Source organism: Numenius arquata, chromosome 12 (genome assembly GCF_964106895.1).
Source record: "Numenius arquata chromosome 12, bNumArq3.hap1.1, whole genome shotgun sequence".
NCBI lineage: Eukaryota > Metazoa > Chordata > Aves > Charadriiformes > Scolopacidae > Numenius > Numenius arquata.
The window spans coordinates 1,145,517-1,162,350 of record NC_133587.1 but is presented as its reverse complement, the minus strand read 5'-3'; the positions used below and the strand labels follow the sequence as shown (position 1 = coordinate 1,162,350).

The following is a 16,834-nucleotide window of genomic DNA, read 5'->3' as shown; positions in this document are numbered from 1 at the left end:
CTGTCAAAATACTCTCAAACTTCTAACAACATCCTTTTAATAGCAAATGCAAGATTAAAGTTACCTCAACCACCACTAAACGAATCACAGAGAGCAATGATGTGACCGTGGTGTAACGAAGCCATCTGGGGTGAAGCTCAATGAACTAATCCTGATGGTCCTGTGCAGCGTCACAGCCCCCACCCCAGGCAGGGCCAGCAGCCGGGGGGCACGCGCCGAAGGGGGGACCTCTGGTCACAGCATCCCGGGGGCAGAGGGGAGGTGGGAGCTCCCTGTTGGGGGCAACCCCTTGGCTCTAACTTCAGCTTCCTCAGGAAGAATCCTGCCCCGTGGGAAGCACTGACACCCCACCGCCCCGAACTCGCACAGCAAACGTCATCTCTCACTTGGAAAGAATCCAGCCCACCTCGTCGGCCAGAACCAGCGACCACCTGGGACCCAGGACACCCAACCAGCACTGGGACTGGTCTGGGTCCTCCTCGCGAGGCTCTTCCACCCGAGGAAGATGTGAAGCCCCTCTTCCCAGGGCTCACCCAACCATAACCCCTCCTTGGGGCACAAGTTCTGGGCGAGTGACCGCGGGAGCCTGAGCCCGGCAACGCCAGAAGAACAGGGACCTGGAGCCACCGCACAGAGACCCCCCCGACTGCCGTACGGAGCTGACGGCCAGCACAAGGTGTGGGGACACCGTGGGGGTGAAGCTTTAACTGACCACAGGATTTCACTACAGGGGGGCAAGCCATGGAGAAAGAAAGAAACATGTCAGGAGAAAAACAGTTCTTTAAAATTCTTCATGTGAGGCATTAAAAAACAGTTTCTACATACTAGAGTAACATTCTGTTTCTTCACACATCTGTAACAGGGGAATTTCACTGAAAACAGCAGAGTTGCTCAACGTCTACACCAGTATAACTGAAGTAGAATCTGGCCATTTATTTAAAATGCAACCTGAGAGTATTTGTTTTGTAGGTAGTACTGCAGAACATTCAACTTTTAAATTATCTAGAAAAAAAATATTTAAATAAATAAATGTTTAAATATCTCACTTCACAGAAAACTTGTTCTTCAAGAAGCATTTTCAACGTTGACACACAAGAACATAGGAGCGTATTGCTAAACCTCGGGAAAAACCCATCAATAGCCACTCAAACACTGTGCTGGGGAAGTATTTTCATTCCAGACAATGTACCGGATGGCATAAACTTTCCTGCTGTGTTCAGAAGTGCTTCTAAAGCCAACAGCCATCAATACAAAACAAACAAAACACAAAGCACGGTCCTCTTCATAAAAGGAGCTCTTTTTCTCTATAGGCCCAGGACATGGTCAAGTTGGAGTGGAAGCAGAAGCTGAGGATAAAGCCCAGCCCCTGCAGGTCTGCTTACGCCAGAGCTGTTTGTTGAGGCAAACACAGAATTTCTATTTCCGTGTGTACACAAAGAAGGGTGTGTAAGAAGCATCAAATCAATGAACAAAAATTAGACAAAACTTAGACTTGTGTGATTATCAAACAAACTTCCTCAGCCAGATAATAGCCAGAGCTCAGTGCGGAGTATTCAGGCTTATTTTAAGTGGCATCACCGTCCCCGCCTGCTGAACTTCCTCGTCTCCAACATCGCATTTATGTCCAGCAGATCACAAGCACTACACTGAAACAAAACTTTCCTAGGTCTCTGGGAAAAAACTTTCCTCGGCGCTACCCAGCTTTGCTCTGGTCAACACTGACTGAAACACTATTTGTTAATTCTTTACGAAGTGATCATGCAAACTGTGCCTGTATGTACATGCCCACCCGCCTCGTAACGTGGAAAAGCATCAATAGAGAGTAGCATTTCAGAGGAAGATTTAGCATACACTAATACTCAGTGCTATATATCATGCTAAATTAATTACTGCATCTAACAGAACTGTTTTAAAAATTTGTTTTAAAAAACTGCTATTCTGGTTATTGACTTGATCCTGCTCACCTTGCTCTTGGTGCTTATAACAGTGCACTAAAGGGGCGTGCTAAAATCGTGCACTAAAGTCGAGTTTATTGGCAAGAGCAGTCCCACTAACTATCAGGAAAACTTGGCTAATGAAGGCTTGTAGGATTTGGCCCGAGCTTGAAATTCTAGCACTGGATGCAAGAACCTTTCATCTAAAAAAAGCTGGAATAGATGACGAGTCTGGAACAAAACAAAGGGATGAAGTGGCAACAGTGGAAGGTGCTGGTCCTCTGCAGCTGCTGGTGCTGAATGCTGTCCCCCGCGCCCCCCCGCTCCTCTGACACAGCCCGTTTATTTCATCTGTGAGCGTGTCAGATTGTTTCACTGTAATTGCATAGAGCTGAATGGACATGCAACTACCACTCACTTTAACCGTAACCTCACAAATACTGAATATGGAAATATAATACTGCATATTACATTTGTTTCCTTTATCGGTTTAAAATTTCACATTTGGTCTCCAGTAGACTAGGAAAAAAACCACTAAAAATATTTCTTAGACTATTCCTGAGCAATGTTTTCATGTACTGTAAAATACTCTAGTTTATTACTACATTTAATAATATTCTCACATTTTAAACTACATATAAATCCATGCTTTGAAATTTTACAAAGCTGAAGATCTGGTAGGCACAATGAAAGAATAGAAACAGCCAAGCATCTTAAACCCAAGATGAGCTCACCAAGAGAAGTGCATATACATATATGCAGATGGATATATACTATATACAGAAGGTACTCTTTAGTATTTGCTACTTTTTCATTTTCTGTCACAACATGAAGAATCCATTTGTAAGATGTGGCCCATCGGACCTCAGGTCACTTCTCACAAACAGCTCACCGCCACCGGTGGCTGCGGATGAAGTCAAAGCTGCTCAGTATTTCATTCTAAAATGAAAGTACAAAGCACCCTCTGGAATTTCATCTTTAACAAGACCGTGTGCGGCTGTGATTGATGGGAAGTTGGAACAGATGAACTGACCCTTGAATACTCACTGAGCTACGCTTCGTATTCTCCTGCATCTCACAGACGCCAGAGAAAGCAGAGGGGCTGAGGAGAGGAGCCCATCCTGGTGGGACAATTCCTCTCTGCAGGGTATTTCCCCCGTCACTTCACTAACCCGTGAAACAAGAGGCCAAGCCAACTGAAGCCGACTGGGCCATGGGCTAAATAATAGTCATCTCGGGTGACTGAAAATAGAGATCTTTCATATCAAAATATATCTTTACTTGAACTTAAAATAGCCTTTACATTCCCCTAAGAGTCTATATTTTATGTTTTGAGAGGCTACCAGTTCTGCAGATTAGGCTGCAGAGTCTCTAGCAATGCCCTCGCTTTGCATTAGTCATAAATATCCATGTGCAATTTGAAATTTGGTCATTTCCTCTACATGACAAAAAGCATCAAGGCTTACAAAATTAATTTCCAGGAAAGCTGGATATAAAAATATGCATTCCATTTCCTTAATCTGTCACTATTGAAGCTGTCTGCTCCCTAACTTTTTTTTGTCTTAAAAAGAATCCTTTCTGCATTAAAATATTTCAAAACATTATCTCCATTCTTCTTCTTATAAAATAAAATCTAATTCATCAAAAAAATTCAATTCATCATCGCCTGTGAAGGATAAGAGTTTGCCTTTGCATAGATGAGCACGCGCCATTCTTTCATAAAAACAGTTGAGCCCTTTTCCATCGCAAACCACCACCATCACCCCCGCCTCACCAAACTGCACATCCCCTCAAGAAGGAGAGCGTGGATCCTGTTCCCTCAAACACACCGAGGTACCAGAAACACCATGGGCGTCAACGGACTTCAACTGCTGCAAATAGGAGGACACGTTATAATTATATATTTCTCTAAACTTCCGTACTCTTCTAGTGTTATCTTCGTTGAGCAATTGTAAATGTTTTTGAGGAAAGACCAATGGAAGACACTTGCCTTCAGGGAAAAGCTCTCCTGCCGGCTTTGCTGGCTTAAGATCGAATGCATTGAAATGAGCAGTGCTGACTGACAACCGTGCAGCAGGAACGCATTTTCTCAGGAACTTCCTAAGAAGAAAACATGACCCTTCTGCACTGGCCAAATGCCTTCTAGCAGTCAAGAAGCATCAACATTCATTAACTAATTTTTCTTCATTTAAATTTGCGGGATGTTTGCTTTGTGCCATTTGGTTTTATTTTCCTGTCCCCTGTTGGCTTTTTAGAAGTAACATAATTGTTGGCATTGCCATTTTTCTTTGGATTTGTACACGCGTATGTTTTTAAGCCTTTGATGGGAGCAGCCGAGCCATGAAATACTGGGGGTTGCTTAGGGGGTCTGATGTTACCAACACTCTGGATTTTAGAACTGTTCTCGGGGGGCTGCATACTGAGGCGCTGCTGCCTTGCAGCTGGGGTTTTTTTCAGTTCACTTCTCACTTCACCAGATTGTCTCTGAGAAGACAGCGTGCGTCCCGTTCTCTCAGCATGTCTCAAGTGACCTGGATGAGAGTATAGCTGGCGACTTTCTTCACAGTAGGGATCCCCCCTGGGACCCGAATAGCTTCTGGGCTGCTTTGGAACACCTTCCTGGGGAACCGCTTGCTTGCTGGGCAAAGGGCTGAGCAGTGCCTTGCCTTTGCCAGGGCTTTTCAGGGTGCGGACGGAGCCGGGAGCAGTCTGTGGCCGGGCTTTGCCTGCCCTTCCCTTCTCATTCTGTACAGTCTGCATCTGCAGCCACTCCAGCTGCAAAAGGCGGTCAATGTATTTCTCAAGAAATCCCGTTGGCTTCGGTCGAAAGTCAGTTTTACCCTCTACGTTAACAAAGATGGACAGTTGCTTCAGGTCCCATGAGTTGAAAGGGGGTGGGAGGAAGTCTGGGTAGTAATATTCTGATTCTTTAAAACCCGTATCGGGGACGTGTTCCAAACAAACTGGATCAATTTCTTCAGCTCTGAGAATGAGTTCTGGTGGTGTGCAGGGAGACGGGGGAATGGGAATCCTTTCTGAGTCAGAGAGATCACTGGCACTATCATCTTCAGCATCTTCTTTAATAATTTGCACTGATTCAAAATCAAGAAACATTTCATCTACAGATGCTTCTTGCCATTTAGAAGAGCATGGACCAGCTTCAGCAACATGTTCCTCATCATTCTTTTCCAACTGTTCTTTTTTACTGCAATAGAAATGTTGCCTTGGGCCATCTGTACCCCTGCAGAAGCGCCCTTGTGCGCTGCCCTTTGTGCTTGGAGGGATCCTGTGCAGAAAAGATTCGTTTTGCCTTCTTTCTGGGAGGCTCCTCTTTGGTCCTTGTGCTCTGTGCAGCGATGTGCAAACACTCGTGATCCTAAATAAAAAAGACAGATCATATCCTGTTAGAATGATTAATGTCTTTGCAAAAACAGTTTACAAAGGTCTTGCTACCTCCTCCAAGGACATGGATCTACATGAATGAAGCTAAATTGGCATGAAAACTAAGTAATGAGGTAAAATAAATATTTGCTGGCAGAGATAACACTGCCTGCTAATGATGGCTTCTACTTGATTCTGATTTTGCCTGAGAACTCACTAACTTCCTAACTATTGATAACTTAAAATTGTTGTCCTCATCAATGCTGAATTCTGGGACCAGTCAAGTCAAAGGCGAAACAGAGAAGCCATGATTTCATCACAAGCATTTTATACACCAATTTGAAATGTCTACAAATCAAACAGGCAATCTTAATTTGGACAAAATCATTTGGGCGTGTTTAGTTTGGAGAAGAGGAGGCTGAGGGGAGACCTCATTGTCCTCTACAGCTCCCTGAAAGGAGGGTGTAGAGAGGTGGGTGTTGGCCTCTTCTCCCAAGGGAATAATGACAGGAGCAGAGGAAATGGTCTCAAGTTGCGGCAGGGGAGGTTTAGATTAGATATTAGGAAGAATGACTTTACTGAGAGAGTGGTCAGGCACTGGAACAGCCTGCCCAGGGAGGTGGTGGAGTCACCATCCCTGGAGGGATTTAAGAAACGTGTAGACGTGGCACTTGAGGGCATGCTCTAGTGCCCGAGATTGTTGGGTTGCGTCTGTTTGTGGGTGGGTGCGGGGTGGGGTTGTGGGTGTTTGTTTTGTGTGGTTTTTGGTTTGGTTTTGGTGTCTGGTTTTTTGGGTTGGTGTGGGGTTTTTTTGGGTGCGTTTTGTTTTGGTTTTTTTTTTTTTTTTTGTGGTTGGACTCGATGATCTCAAAGGTCCCTTCCAACCAAGAAGATTCTGTGATTCTGTGAATATAAAGTTACCTTTTTGACTGAGTATTGTCATCCAGCTGGTTTCTTCCCTTCTTAAAAATACTTGGTTGGTTACCATCTTGAGTGTCCTGGGAAGTCTGGAAAGATAAGCAAGTATGTGATGTTAGTAGGAAGCTGATACAAACTAATACCCCTTTTCTGTAAACAAACAAACAAAAAAGGAATGATTTACCTTTTCAATGGCACTTGATACATTTTTGCCTAATCTTCCAGGAGAAGATTTCACATGAGAAATTGGTTTATTTAGTCCTTTGGTGCTCGGATGGCTTTTTCCATTACTGTAACTAGCAAGGATTAAAGAGAATATCACATATAAATAGGAGCATATACGATCATCAGAATAGAAATACAATAAAAGTTCTGAGTGCAATTCAGTTTAACAAAGAGAGAGAGTTTCTTAAAGTTCATCAGAACTATATTTTTAATACTACTAATACAAAAGTGAATAATTCAATCAGATTATATAATAATATAACTTAGCTGTTATATAGAATCCTCTGTCAGAGGATCCCAAAGTTACTTTGGAGATAATAAACAGTAAATATTAGAGACTACATATTTAACTACTAATTTCTAAAGTGCCTGGTACAAGGTCCTACTGCAATTTAGCAAAATATAAAGTACAACGTTTCTCACTTGCATGCTTTCAACAAAATTTAAAGGATTATTCCTATGAAGTTAAGGAGTGAACGTGAGCAGGGAGCATACAGTCTATTTTGATATTAATACAAACTCTTTCACAACAAAGGCACAAACAAAATCCATCATTTCATGTTACACGGGTTGTGGAAATATTAGTAGGAGAAAAACTCATATGCAAGCAAAAGGAACGGCATTGCTGATCTGGACAGCTTAAAATCAAACTACATATTTTCTCAATTAAATCAGAAACATTTTTGTGTCAGCACACAGAATCATTAAATCAGTGCATTCGGTGAGAGTCAGAGAACAGAGTTTGTTCTACAAACAAGAAATATTACTGATTTTAAAAAGGAAAGCTGTAAAATGTCATTTTAGAACAGGAAGAAGGAAGCTGTGCCCTCCTGATCTAATCTGGTTTGACTGCAGTTCAGTTAATTTGTCAGGCTGTACGCTGTGTTCTCAGTTTCTACGTCAGGATAATCAGATTTTGGTTTAAAAAACATAATTCCACCCATTCGGGAGCTTATAAAAGAATGAAAGTAAGCCTCGTGCCTCCAGCCTTGATGCATCACCTCTGTCACTCTGTGACCTGCGAGCCCATACTGCACGGGCATTTCTGTGTGGGTCAGAGGAGGAGCTGAGCAGTCCAGCCATGCACTTATTAATGATCTACAGTATTTAGAGGTTTCTGTAACTGGAAAGAGAGAAAATAACTTCCTTACTTTACCATTCCTTTGTGGTGTCCATTGATTTGGATTTCCTTTTTCTGTGCCTCTCTGTGCAGTAATAAGGGATATTCCTGAATGCCTGGTCCCATTATTACTCTTTTTAAAGGGCATCCGCACCTTTGTTTTTACATAATCTTCAAACGGCTCCAGGTTTTTGGGTTCGTAGGACACAGCGTATCGCACGCAAACATCCCACCACGTCCTAGAGATGCAGCAAACAAACACCGTGTCACCGCTCCCGACGGGATGTGTTCTTAAAGCAGCAGGATAAGCGCAACCGGGTACGGAACCGCGCTGGGAAACGCCGTTCCCTCCCCCAGCGCTCGCTCAGCGGCATCCAGCAACATTCTCCTCACCGGTGCGGGCCCACGGCGAGCCGCCGGCCCCGGCTGCGGAGCGCGGAGCCGGGCCGGGGTGGGGGGGGATAGCGCGGTGCCCGTCCCGGGGCACAGCCCGGCCCTCGGCCCCGGGGGAGCCGGGCCGCCCGCCCCGCCGACACCGACCTCCTGCCGGGAGGTGAAGGGGCCCGTCCCCGCTACAGGGAGGTACGCGGGGCTGCGGCAGCGTTACGGGGGCCGCCTCTCACCGCGCGGGGGGCTCCTCGCCCTGCGGCCGCCGCCCGGTGCCGCGCTCCGGCGGGGGCGGCTGCTGCTGCGCCCAGCTCCGGGGGGGCGCGGGCCCCGCGCTGTCGGAGCGCGCGCTCCTCCTACCGGCACAAGCGCGAACCCTGCACCCAGCGCTTCGTTTCTTGCTGCTTCCGACACCGAGCTCTCGGTAACCCCCGCGCTCCCACTAAGAACAGAGCGGGATTTGCAGCGCTCTCCCGTTTTCCGCGTTCCCGTACCGCGGGTGCACGGACGCGGCTCGACTCGCGCCGAAACACCTCTCCTCACCCGCCCGCGGTTTCGTTGCGTTTATGTATTAACGTTCCTACTCACGGCTGTATCTATTTGTATTTGATCCACTCCTACCCCTCACCCCCCACCCCCGCCGGCGGTGGGCGCGGGGTGTCCGTCCCGGCGCCCCCCGGACCCCGCTCCCTCCCGGCAGGACCGCAGGGCAGCCCGTTCGCTAGCGGACCGCCTCCGCCCGTCCTCGGCCCCCCCGGCACTTACCTCCGCCTCAGCCGCCACCGGCAACTACGGGCAGGCCGCGGGCGGCGACGCCAGGCGGGCACTGCGCAGGCGCGGGGCGGCGGCGCGCACAGGCGCACCCCGCGCAGGCGCCGCGGGTGAGGGGGCCGCGAGGGGCGGCCGCCCCGGGGTGGCCCGGGCCGTGCGGCAGATGAGAGCTGTGGAGGCCCCGAGGGCGGGTGCCTCCCCCTCCGGCTGCAGGGCCGAGCCTGCCGCCGCCCCGCCCGACGGCCCCCGCCCGCCCTCCAGCCTCTGCAGCAGCCCCGGCCTCGGCTCCGGCTCCCTCCAGCCCGACAGCCTCCAGGCCTTCCCCGGCCTCGGCAGCCCTCGCGAGTCGCCCAGCATCCAGTGTGACAGCCTGGAGTGTCCCTGCTGCTGCTGCTGCTCCTGCGAGAGTGCGGGGTCGGTGGGTGTCTGCGAGGACAGCCTGCAGCCCCCCGTCACCACCTGCAAGGGCCGAGCGTGCCACCCGCGGGCAGCCAGAGACCTCTCCGACAGCCTGGAGTCCTTCGGCACCCAGTACGACAGCCTCCAGTCGGTCTCCAGCCTGCGAGAGAGCTTCAGGTCCTCCAGCATCCAGGGTGACAGCCTTGAGTCCCTTTCCAGCCTGAGCAACGGGTCCACCAGCCAGCACAGCGGCCTCGAGGTTGCCAGCCAGTGAGACTGCCTTCATCTCCCCATACAACGCGCTAGCCTCTGCTTTGCTTCCAGCTGCTGCCAGAGCTCCAAGGTTCCTGCCGGTCGTTCAGCAAGCTACCTTCTTCCAGTTGCTTCTTGCTGCATCCAGTGCAATAACCTCAAATCTTGCCCGTGGCTACCATTCCCGAGTTACGTCCTTCAGAGAGGCAGTGCTCATTATTGCCTGCTGACTTTTTGTCGTCGGTGAAGAATGGAGATACGTGGTCCTCGGAGGAATCCCAGCTACCTCTCTGATCTCTACCAGAACATGTTACGGGCTGAAGCACCGGGACGAGGGCAGCAGCAGCCCCCGGCAGTCCACACGGGTAGCAGCATGACCCTTTGGAGCAGTACCCCAGCCAAGGGGGGCCCCCAGCCAAATAACCTCCAGAGCAGCACTTCTTCCAGCTGTGACCCAGCCTTACGGCCCATCATACGCCGCCGAGCGAGGTCGTTGCCTACGTCACCCGAAAGAAGGAAGCGGGCAGCAGCGCAGTGTCAAGTCCCTGGATGCCAGAGTCGTATGAACCGGGTGAGATTTGCTGATGCTTTGGGCTTGGAACTCACCGAAGTGAAAGTTTTCCAGACTGGGGAGGATCCATCAATCCCCTTGCACGTCCTTTCCAGGCTCTCCATCAACTCAGACCTCTGGTACAGCAGCTCGGACTTGGAGTTTACCATGCAGTGCTTGGTCCCCGACTTCCAGCAGCCTGCAGACTGTATGGATTTCTCCTCCCGACTCCAGGAGCAGCAGGTGTGTCTCGAACGAGTGACCAGCTCAGATCTGGGGCTCAGTGGCACCATCCAGGTTCGCAACGTCGCTTTTGAGAAGCAGGTGTCTGTGCGATACACCTTCAACCACTGGAAAAGCCTCCATGAAGTGTGTGCTCGTTGGCACAGCAGCATCCCTGAGAAGAACGGGCAGGGGCAGGTTGATGTTTTCACTTTCTTTCTCCCTGTGCCTCCCTTCCTCCTGCAGCTCTGCTCTGTAGTCCAGTTTGCAGCAAGGTACCAAGTCAACGGCTGGGAGTATTGGGATAACAACAGAGGCAAAAACTACAGTCTTACCTGCCGGACTCACCCCCTTAAGATGCCTAGAGAATGTGAGGAGAGCTGGATCCACTTCATCTGAGCGAAGAGCAGGTTGTCAGTAGTCTGGGTGGCACTCTTGCCCTTGGCCTGGCTCTCTGCTCCCACGGCAACAGTCTCCCTTTCCAAACCTGGCAAAGCGTTGCAGGGCAGGGAAGTAGCCAGTGACCCGTACAAACTGTTCTAAACCTCTCAGAAAGTAAAAAGGGCCAAAATGTGTATTGAGTTACATCCGTTGAAAGCCCGTGTGATTTCTTGTAGTGTATGAATCGGTGCAGCGGATGCTGTCAGGCTACCAGAGAGCAAAACAACACACTTCATGTTGCTATTAATATTCAAGGTTGCACAGAATATTTCTAACTGATCTGTTTTACCAGTTTGTACTGTCTGTTTTCTAAATGGGCAGTGTGGCTTTACTGGTTTTGTTTCTAATTATCTCACCAAGTCTGGGCGCTATTCCATCTATGCAGAACTTGGATGGCAGGCACTGTAGGGAAGTACTTGTATTTACATATATATATTATTAAGACTGTAACTGTGTTAAGTATTTCCATTAATATTTGGGTTGGAAATTAAATGTTATTAGGAGCAAAACATAAATGAAAATATCCCATCAGCCCCCGTTTCCTTTAAAAAAAACAACGGTTGCCTTCTCTCCAGTGTTTGCTGGAGGCAGCAGGACTGACTGTTCTGAAGTTTGTGGGGGACAGATGAAGTTCTCAGCTTTTCAGGTGATGCACAAGTTGGCTTTTTCTCTAGGTGGTGGTACAGGAGTTGTTCTTTCCTTGGCACCTGCTTTTCCTAAGGGAAACTAGAGCAATTTTGCTCATGTTGCAATTACAGTTGAAGATCTCAAAGCATTATATGAATGCTAACAATCTTAGACTGTTACCTGAAACAGGTAAATTTATAAATGAAGAAATAGATATGAGATATATATATATATATAAAGACAATACAGGGAGCTGGTTACAGAGCCTTGGAGCAGTAACCAGAACCCTAAATCCTGGCTCCCCATTCCCCGGTATCCCAGTACTACTGCAGTTGTACCTTTGCAACACAAAGCGGGAGCTTCAAAGCAAAATGATGATTTTACTGGAAAATTGATACTTACATAGACCCATAAAGAGAATCCCTTCTGCAGCAGGGCGAGCACAGTAACACTTACATACAGTCTTCCCAGGCCTCTCGCTCTGCCACCTTCATTCTCTGGTTCCAGTGTGGTTTAAGATCGGCGACAGGCTTAAATCTAGTAAGTCAAAGATTCTCCACGATTTTTTTCATACATATTCATCACTGCATGCAATGTTTAGCTTTATATTTGTAGCATAAATTTTCAAAACTGTCTGGCTACATATATTAGAAGAGCTGCTTTTTAGAAGGATTATTCTATGAAAATCAGGCACTTGTTCAGGCATCTTATTTTGGATTGCTGCTTATTCATCAAAATCAGAAGTTGTTTTGAAAAATCACAATTGTAAGCAACCCACAGCCAACTATATATTAGTCCAAAAAGTCTACTGAGCAATTCTGGAAGTGCAGAAACCCAAAGAAAATTCATGTGTCTGGCAACTCAGTGTGACTCCTTAGTTGTGATACCCCTTCAGGAAAGCTAAGATTTCAAGTGAAGAAGCTGCCTGGTTCCATTCGCCTTTGGCTTTCAAAGGAACTGAAGTCATGACTGATGATTCTATGAGCTGCTGAGCACCTCTTGCAGAGTACTGAGAAAACTCAGTCCTATTTGAAACTGCAATTTGAGAATTGACTGTTTTGTCTGCTTTGACTTTGTATTGGAGCGCTGCAAGGTTGAACATTTAAGTTGAAGTTGTTTTGCAGGAGGAGGCGAGGCTGAGTTGGGATTGCCAGCAACAGAGAGGAAAGACGCTGCCTGCTTTCAATCCACCTGCATTATTTTCTGTGCCTGGGCTAGAGAAGTGACCCTTACCAACCTGGCAGCAACTCCTGTCTCCTAGAAAAATCAGTACAGTGAAGAGGAAGTCTAGTCTTCCTCATGGCACAGAAATGAGAGCTCTTTAAGAAGGGGCACTCCCTAATTGTAAGGTTTTTTGCCTCCTATGGTGGGCTTCGTATGATTAAATGACATAGGGCAATATAGGACATAACACATGTGAACCCATCAGCCTATGCTCTTCACAGCCCACGGAGCTGGTTTCGCTGTAGTTAGCAGATTACCTGGGCTGTGACAAACTGTCATCTCTGCTGGGCGCAGGGAGGACACGGCGGGACTAGTAGTGCCATCCTCAATTCTCAGCATTGGTGCGGGTTGTGCCAAATTCTGCCAGTCTGTAGACGTCAAATTCACCTTCAGTGGCTGCAGGAGAATCTTTCTTGGCATGAATTGAAATTGAACTTTGATGAAACTTGCTCCCTCTAAGGAATTCCACCGAAGTTTATCCAGTGTTGTTAAAGTCCACAGAAGTGGCATCGTATGTACTTGTCACTGAAGTAAGAACACACACACAGAGAAGCACTTGTGCTGAATAAAAGCACTGTTTTAAAGTATTGTTCCCCCCTCTTTCTCCCTCCCTCCCAAATTTCTGTGTTTTTTCCATCAGGAAAAACACTGAATTGCCTCTCAGCACACCATTAAAAATCCCTCTCTCGGAGAGTATTTGACACCAGTTTACGATGCAGTACTTGGCTTACTGGCAGGAAGACGCTGTTGCCATCTTCTGGGAGAGACTCGTGCACTAGCAAATGTCAGATGAGTGTTATTGCAGGCAGGGACAGATGAGATAACGCTGAGGCTCTGCGATTAAAGGTTAATGTGTACACCATGGTGTCAGAGAGGTGGGAAATGAATGTCTTGGCAACGTGAGTTTGGCTTGTATTGTCTTCCCTTCGCAACCTCTCAGGGTATTTCCATGTGCAAAATCTTGAATACTAAAGTATTTTTCCGAGTTTGCCCTTTCTCCCTTTGCGTGTCTTGCACTGCTGGAGAAGAATTGATGGTAGCTGTTAGTAAAGGAGGTGTCTGGCATTGCTGACTGCGAGCGGAGCAGGTCTGCCCTGTAACGGCTCCGAGCGGCATCGCTGGGGTAAGGTGTTAAACCTTCACACATCAGCAGTGGTACCTGCTGCAGGGAAGATGACATTTGCATTTACACTTTCCTGTCACATTCAGCAGTGAACATCATTAACAAAAAAGGGATGAAGCCATTGAGCAGTGGTGATACACACCTGTCGGAAACTTGTGTCCACCTTTATAAATTCTCAGGACAACTTGACTGCTTGCACTGTGTTCAAGTGGAGCACTTCCCTTACAACAAGGATTTTGTAAAAGTGAATTCTTCACAAGGGTTATTGCCATATAATGCACTTTTAAAAACCTGTAGGTATTATAGTCATACAATAAATGTCTAGTAGTGTACGTTTTCAAGGTTCTTTCAAGCATGTTTTTTAAAGAAATATACGGAATCCATGTCAGTGAAAAGGGGTTGTCTTTCCTGATTAAATATCCAGAATAAAGTACGTTACACAGTATATCAATAAAGCACATACGCTAGACAAAAGGTCGTTTTGTTTTAGTGGCGGGTTGTACAATTGCAAAGGGCTTAATTAATCTTTAAAAAAGATAAAACTATGGCTATTGTAATACAAAAGATTTTAATAAAAGCTTTTCACAATTTTATGTTGTTTTGGTCAATAGTAGTCCTGTCAGTTAAGAAAAGTTAAAAAAATTCATGACGCAACTTAGTGCTGAGCTGTCACTTACAGAGCAACACACCCAGGAAAGCAGGCTGGGTTTCAAATTTAGTTTCTTTGTATTCATCTTACAAAGAAAAAAATTCCAACTTGTAGTAATAGTAATATGCTAACAGTCATATGGTACTTAATTTAGTGCATCATCAGTGCTCAATACAATGTTGTATGTACTTTACAGCACTGCCTGGTAAAGACAAAACGGCGAGTATAAATGATTAGTCATTTGTCAACATGAGTCTAATGTTAGTACTGACTCCTTTCCCGATTTGGCTTTCTCCTCATGATCTCAGATCTGCAGCTATTTCAGCTGACACTTGGTATTAAAACTGTTGGCATCGACGCTTCTGACCCTTCTCCCTCTACACACAACGGCAGCTGTGCCAGAGATGGTTCTATCGACCAGTACGTAGTGCTGCCCTACCCTAAAGACAGTTTTTTTCCATTGCCTCAGAAGTTTTTAAGCCTAGCTGCCCCACTTGCGGCCCAGATAATTTCACTGCTTGTCCCAGAATGTTTAATGCCTAACTTGATGAAAATTCTGCTTTTTGTTGCCTTCCCTTCTGCTAACCAAATAAAATAGACATCGGCAAGTGAGAGATGAAGGTGCAGTAGCCTCCCGGCCACCTCGGCGTGCCCAGCGCAGGAGAGCGTGGGATTCACTCCTCCTGCACTTCATGGCTCACGTTGCTTTTGCTGTGGAATGAGTAAAGCTGTTCTTTACAAGATCTGAGAAGCTGTGGATAGCCTAAGCCTGTGCGTATGCTAATGTGACTGGTCAGGGAAAGCACAAAATGCCAATTGGCTTTTAATGACTTCTGCTTCGTATGATGAAAGCAGAATTCAGAATTCCACTGCTCCGAGTCCCTCATGCCAAGTTTTGTCTCTGCAGGTATCCCACTAAAGCCGTGCTTCGGAGGTGCCCCAGCTCGCCCTGCCCTCAGCACGGCACCCCCCAGACCCAGCACCCCGCGGCCTGGGCCCTGCACCCTGGGGTACCCGCACCTCACACCGCCGACACCTGCCCCTACCGCAGCCACAGCTCCTGCTGTTTTAAAGACTTTCTGCACAGCTTGTTTTGCCTGTTACAGCATTGTTTTCTTCCTTATTTAGAAAGCCGGTGGTGACATTTTATTTACAGTCGCTGCAGGTTCATCTGCTGTGAAAGGCGATTCTTCACCTGTGTGCTCCGCTACTGCTGGTTATTCCAGGTACGCACGGAGATGCTTCCCGGTGCTCCACCGGAATTCCTGACATTCTTGCTGAATTTTATCCCCTGTAGCTGTGAGGCAGCACCTAGACTGGTTCCCACGCCGAGGCCGCTCGGCCCAGGCACCGCCTCGGAAAAGCGCTGCTCCCTCCGCGGCGGCTGACCGGCTGGGCGAGACCGTCTCAGGTGCGGAGGGAGCACCTCACGATAAGGAAACCCCTCCTCCTCCCACCCCCTTCGACGGCGATTGGTCCACCTGCTGCCCTCCCCGGCAGTGATTGGCTGCAGACTACCGGCGCTGTGAGTGATTGGCCGGCGGGAAGTGGCGCTTTTTTCCTGCCCGGCGGTGAGGTAAAGGCCGCCATGGTGTGGGAGGCTTCCCTGCCGCCCCGCGGCCTCCTGCTCGCCCGCTGCGGCGCGCCCCGCTGCTGAGGAGGCGGGGGACACTGCGGGGCGTGCGCCTCTCAGTAAACAAGGCTCTTGGGGGAAATGCCAGCGACTACCCGTGTTTTGAGGGCGGAGGTCTTACTTCCCCGTCGAGAAAGAGGCACCTGGAAGGGGGTTATATTTTCTTCTCTGGCCTATCTGACTAGGCAGGAGACGGGAGACCTGTGAGGTGATAGCAAAGGCTTCCGTGTATGCTGTTGGATTCTTGTATTGGAAAAAATAATAACCCCATCACCACCGCCCAGTATTTATTTCTGTGTTACTTGGGAGTACAGACATGACTAGTGTGTGTTCCCAATTACTTGCTACAGAAGTCGTTCCCTATTTTTAATTGTTATTTCACATTGTCTAATTCTGTGTAATTTATGGGATGAGCAGACTAAAACTGCATGTGGTAGATTGGTTGATGTAGATTAATTAATACAAAGCATGAAAATGGGGGGGGGGTTTACATGTTAACTCTCAAAGGAAATACTTTTGTCTGTTCCCAAGTATTAAGACAGTGTTTACAGAAAACTAATTTTGAGTTCTTGCTTTGTGGTGGTAATAGTCATCTCTGGGCCCATCGCTGTATATATAGTTAAGGCTTTTTCCCTTCATGCATTTATCACGTTTTTCTTAAATGATCTCATCTACCATTTTATAGTGAGGCCCTTCTGGCGTTCTGCTGTCGACTCCTATTCAGAGTCTCTGCTGTTGGCAGCACAACGGGCCGTCTCCGTGCTCTTCTCTGTGATGAAGGTTGAGAGTCCGCTGCGGGACCCTCTGGCCCTCCATTGCCAGGGTTGATCCTTCTTCCACTCGTTTATTTTAAGCAATCGTTTATCCATGAAAGGATGTTTATTTATATCTCCAGTTAGTTTTAAGTAGTATTTACACTACTGACAAATTTTGGAATTTGTTTTCACTGGTAACTGATGTGTTGGCAAAACCTGTTGG

General features: G+C 47.5%; 2 protein-coding genes across 2 annotated transcripts; one reads left to right on the top strand and one right to left on the bottom strand.

Moving 5' to 3' along the window:
* Positions 1–3,813: 3,813 nt before the first annotated feature.
* On the bottom strand, positions 3,814–7,807 carry FAM217B (family with sequence similarity 217 member B). The gene is made up of 4 exons (XM_074157496.1): positions 7,610–7,807; positions 6,418–6,529; positions 6,237–6,322; positions 3,814–5,310 (listed from the first exon to the last, which is right to left on the bottom strand). The coding sequence occupies exons 1-4, from the start codon at positions 7,702–7,704 to the stop codon at positions 4,119–4,121; spliced, it is 1,485 nt and encodes a 494-aa protein (XP_074013597.1). The 5' UTR covers positions 7,705–7,807; the 3' UTR covers positions 3,814–4,118.
* Positions 7,808–9,142: 1,335 nt separating this feature from the next.
* On the top strand, positions 9,143–14,161 carry PPP1R3D (protein phosphatase 1 regulatory subunit 3D). The gene has a single exon (XM_074157228.1). The coding sequence runs from the start codon at positions 9,638–9,640 to the stop codon at positions 10,556–10,558; it is 921 nt and encodes a 306-aa protein (XP_074013329.1). The 5' UTR covers positions 9,143–9,637; the 3' UTR covers positions 10,559–14,161.
* The last annotated feature ends 2,673 nt before the right edge of the window (positions 14,162–16,834 follow it).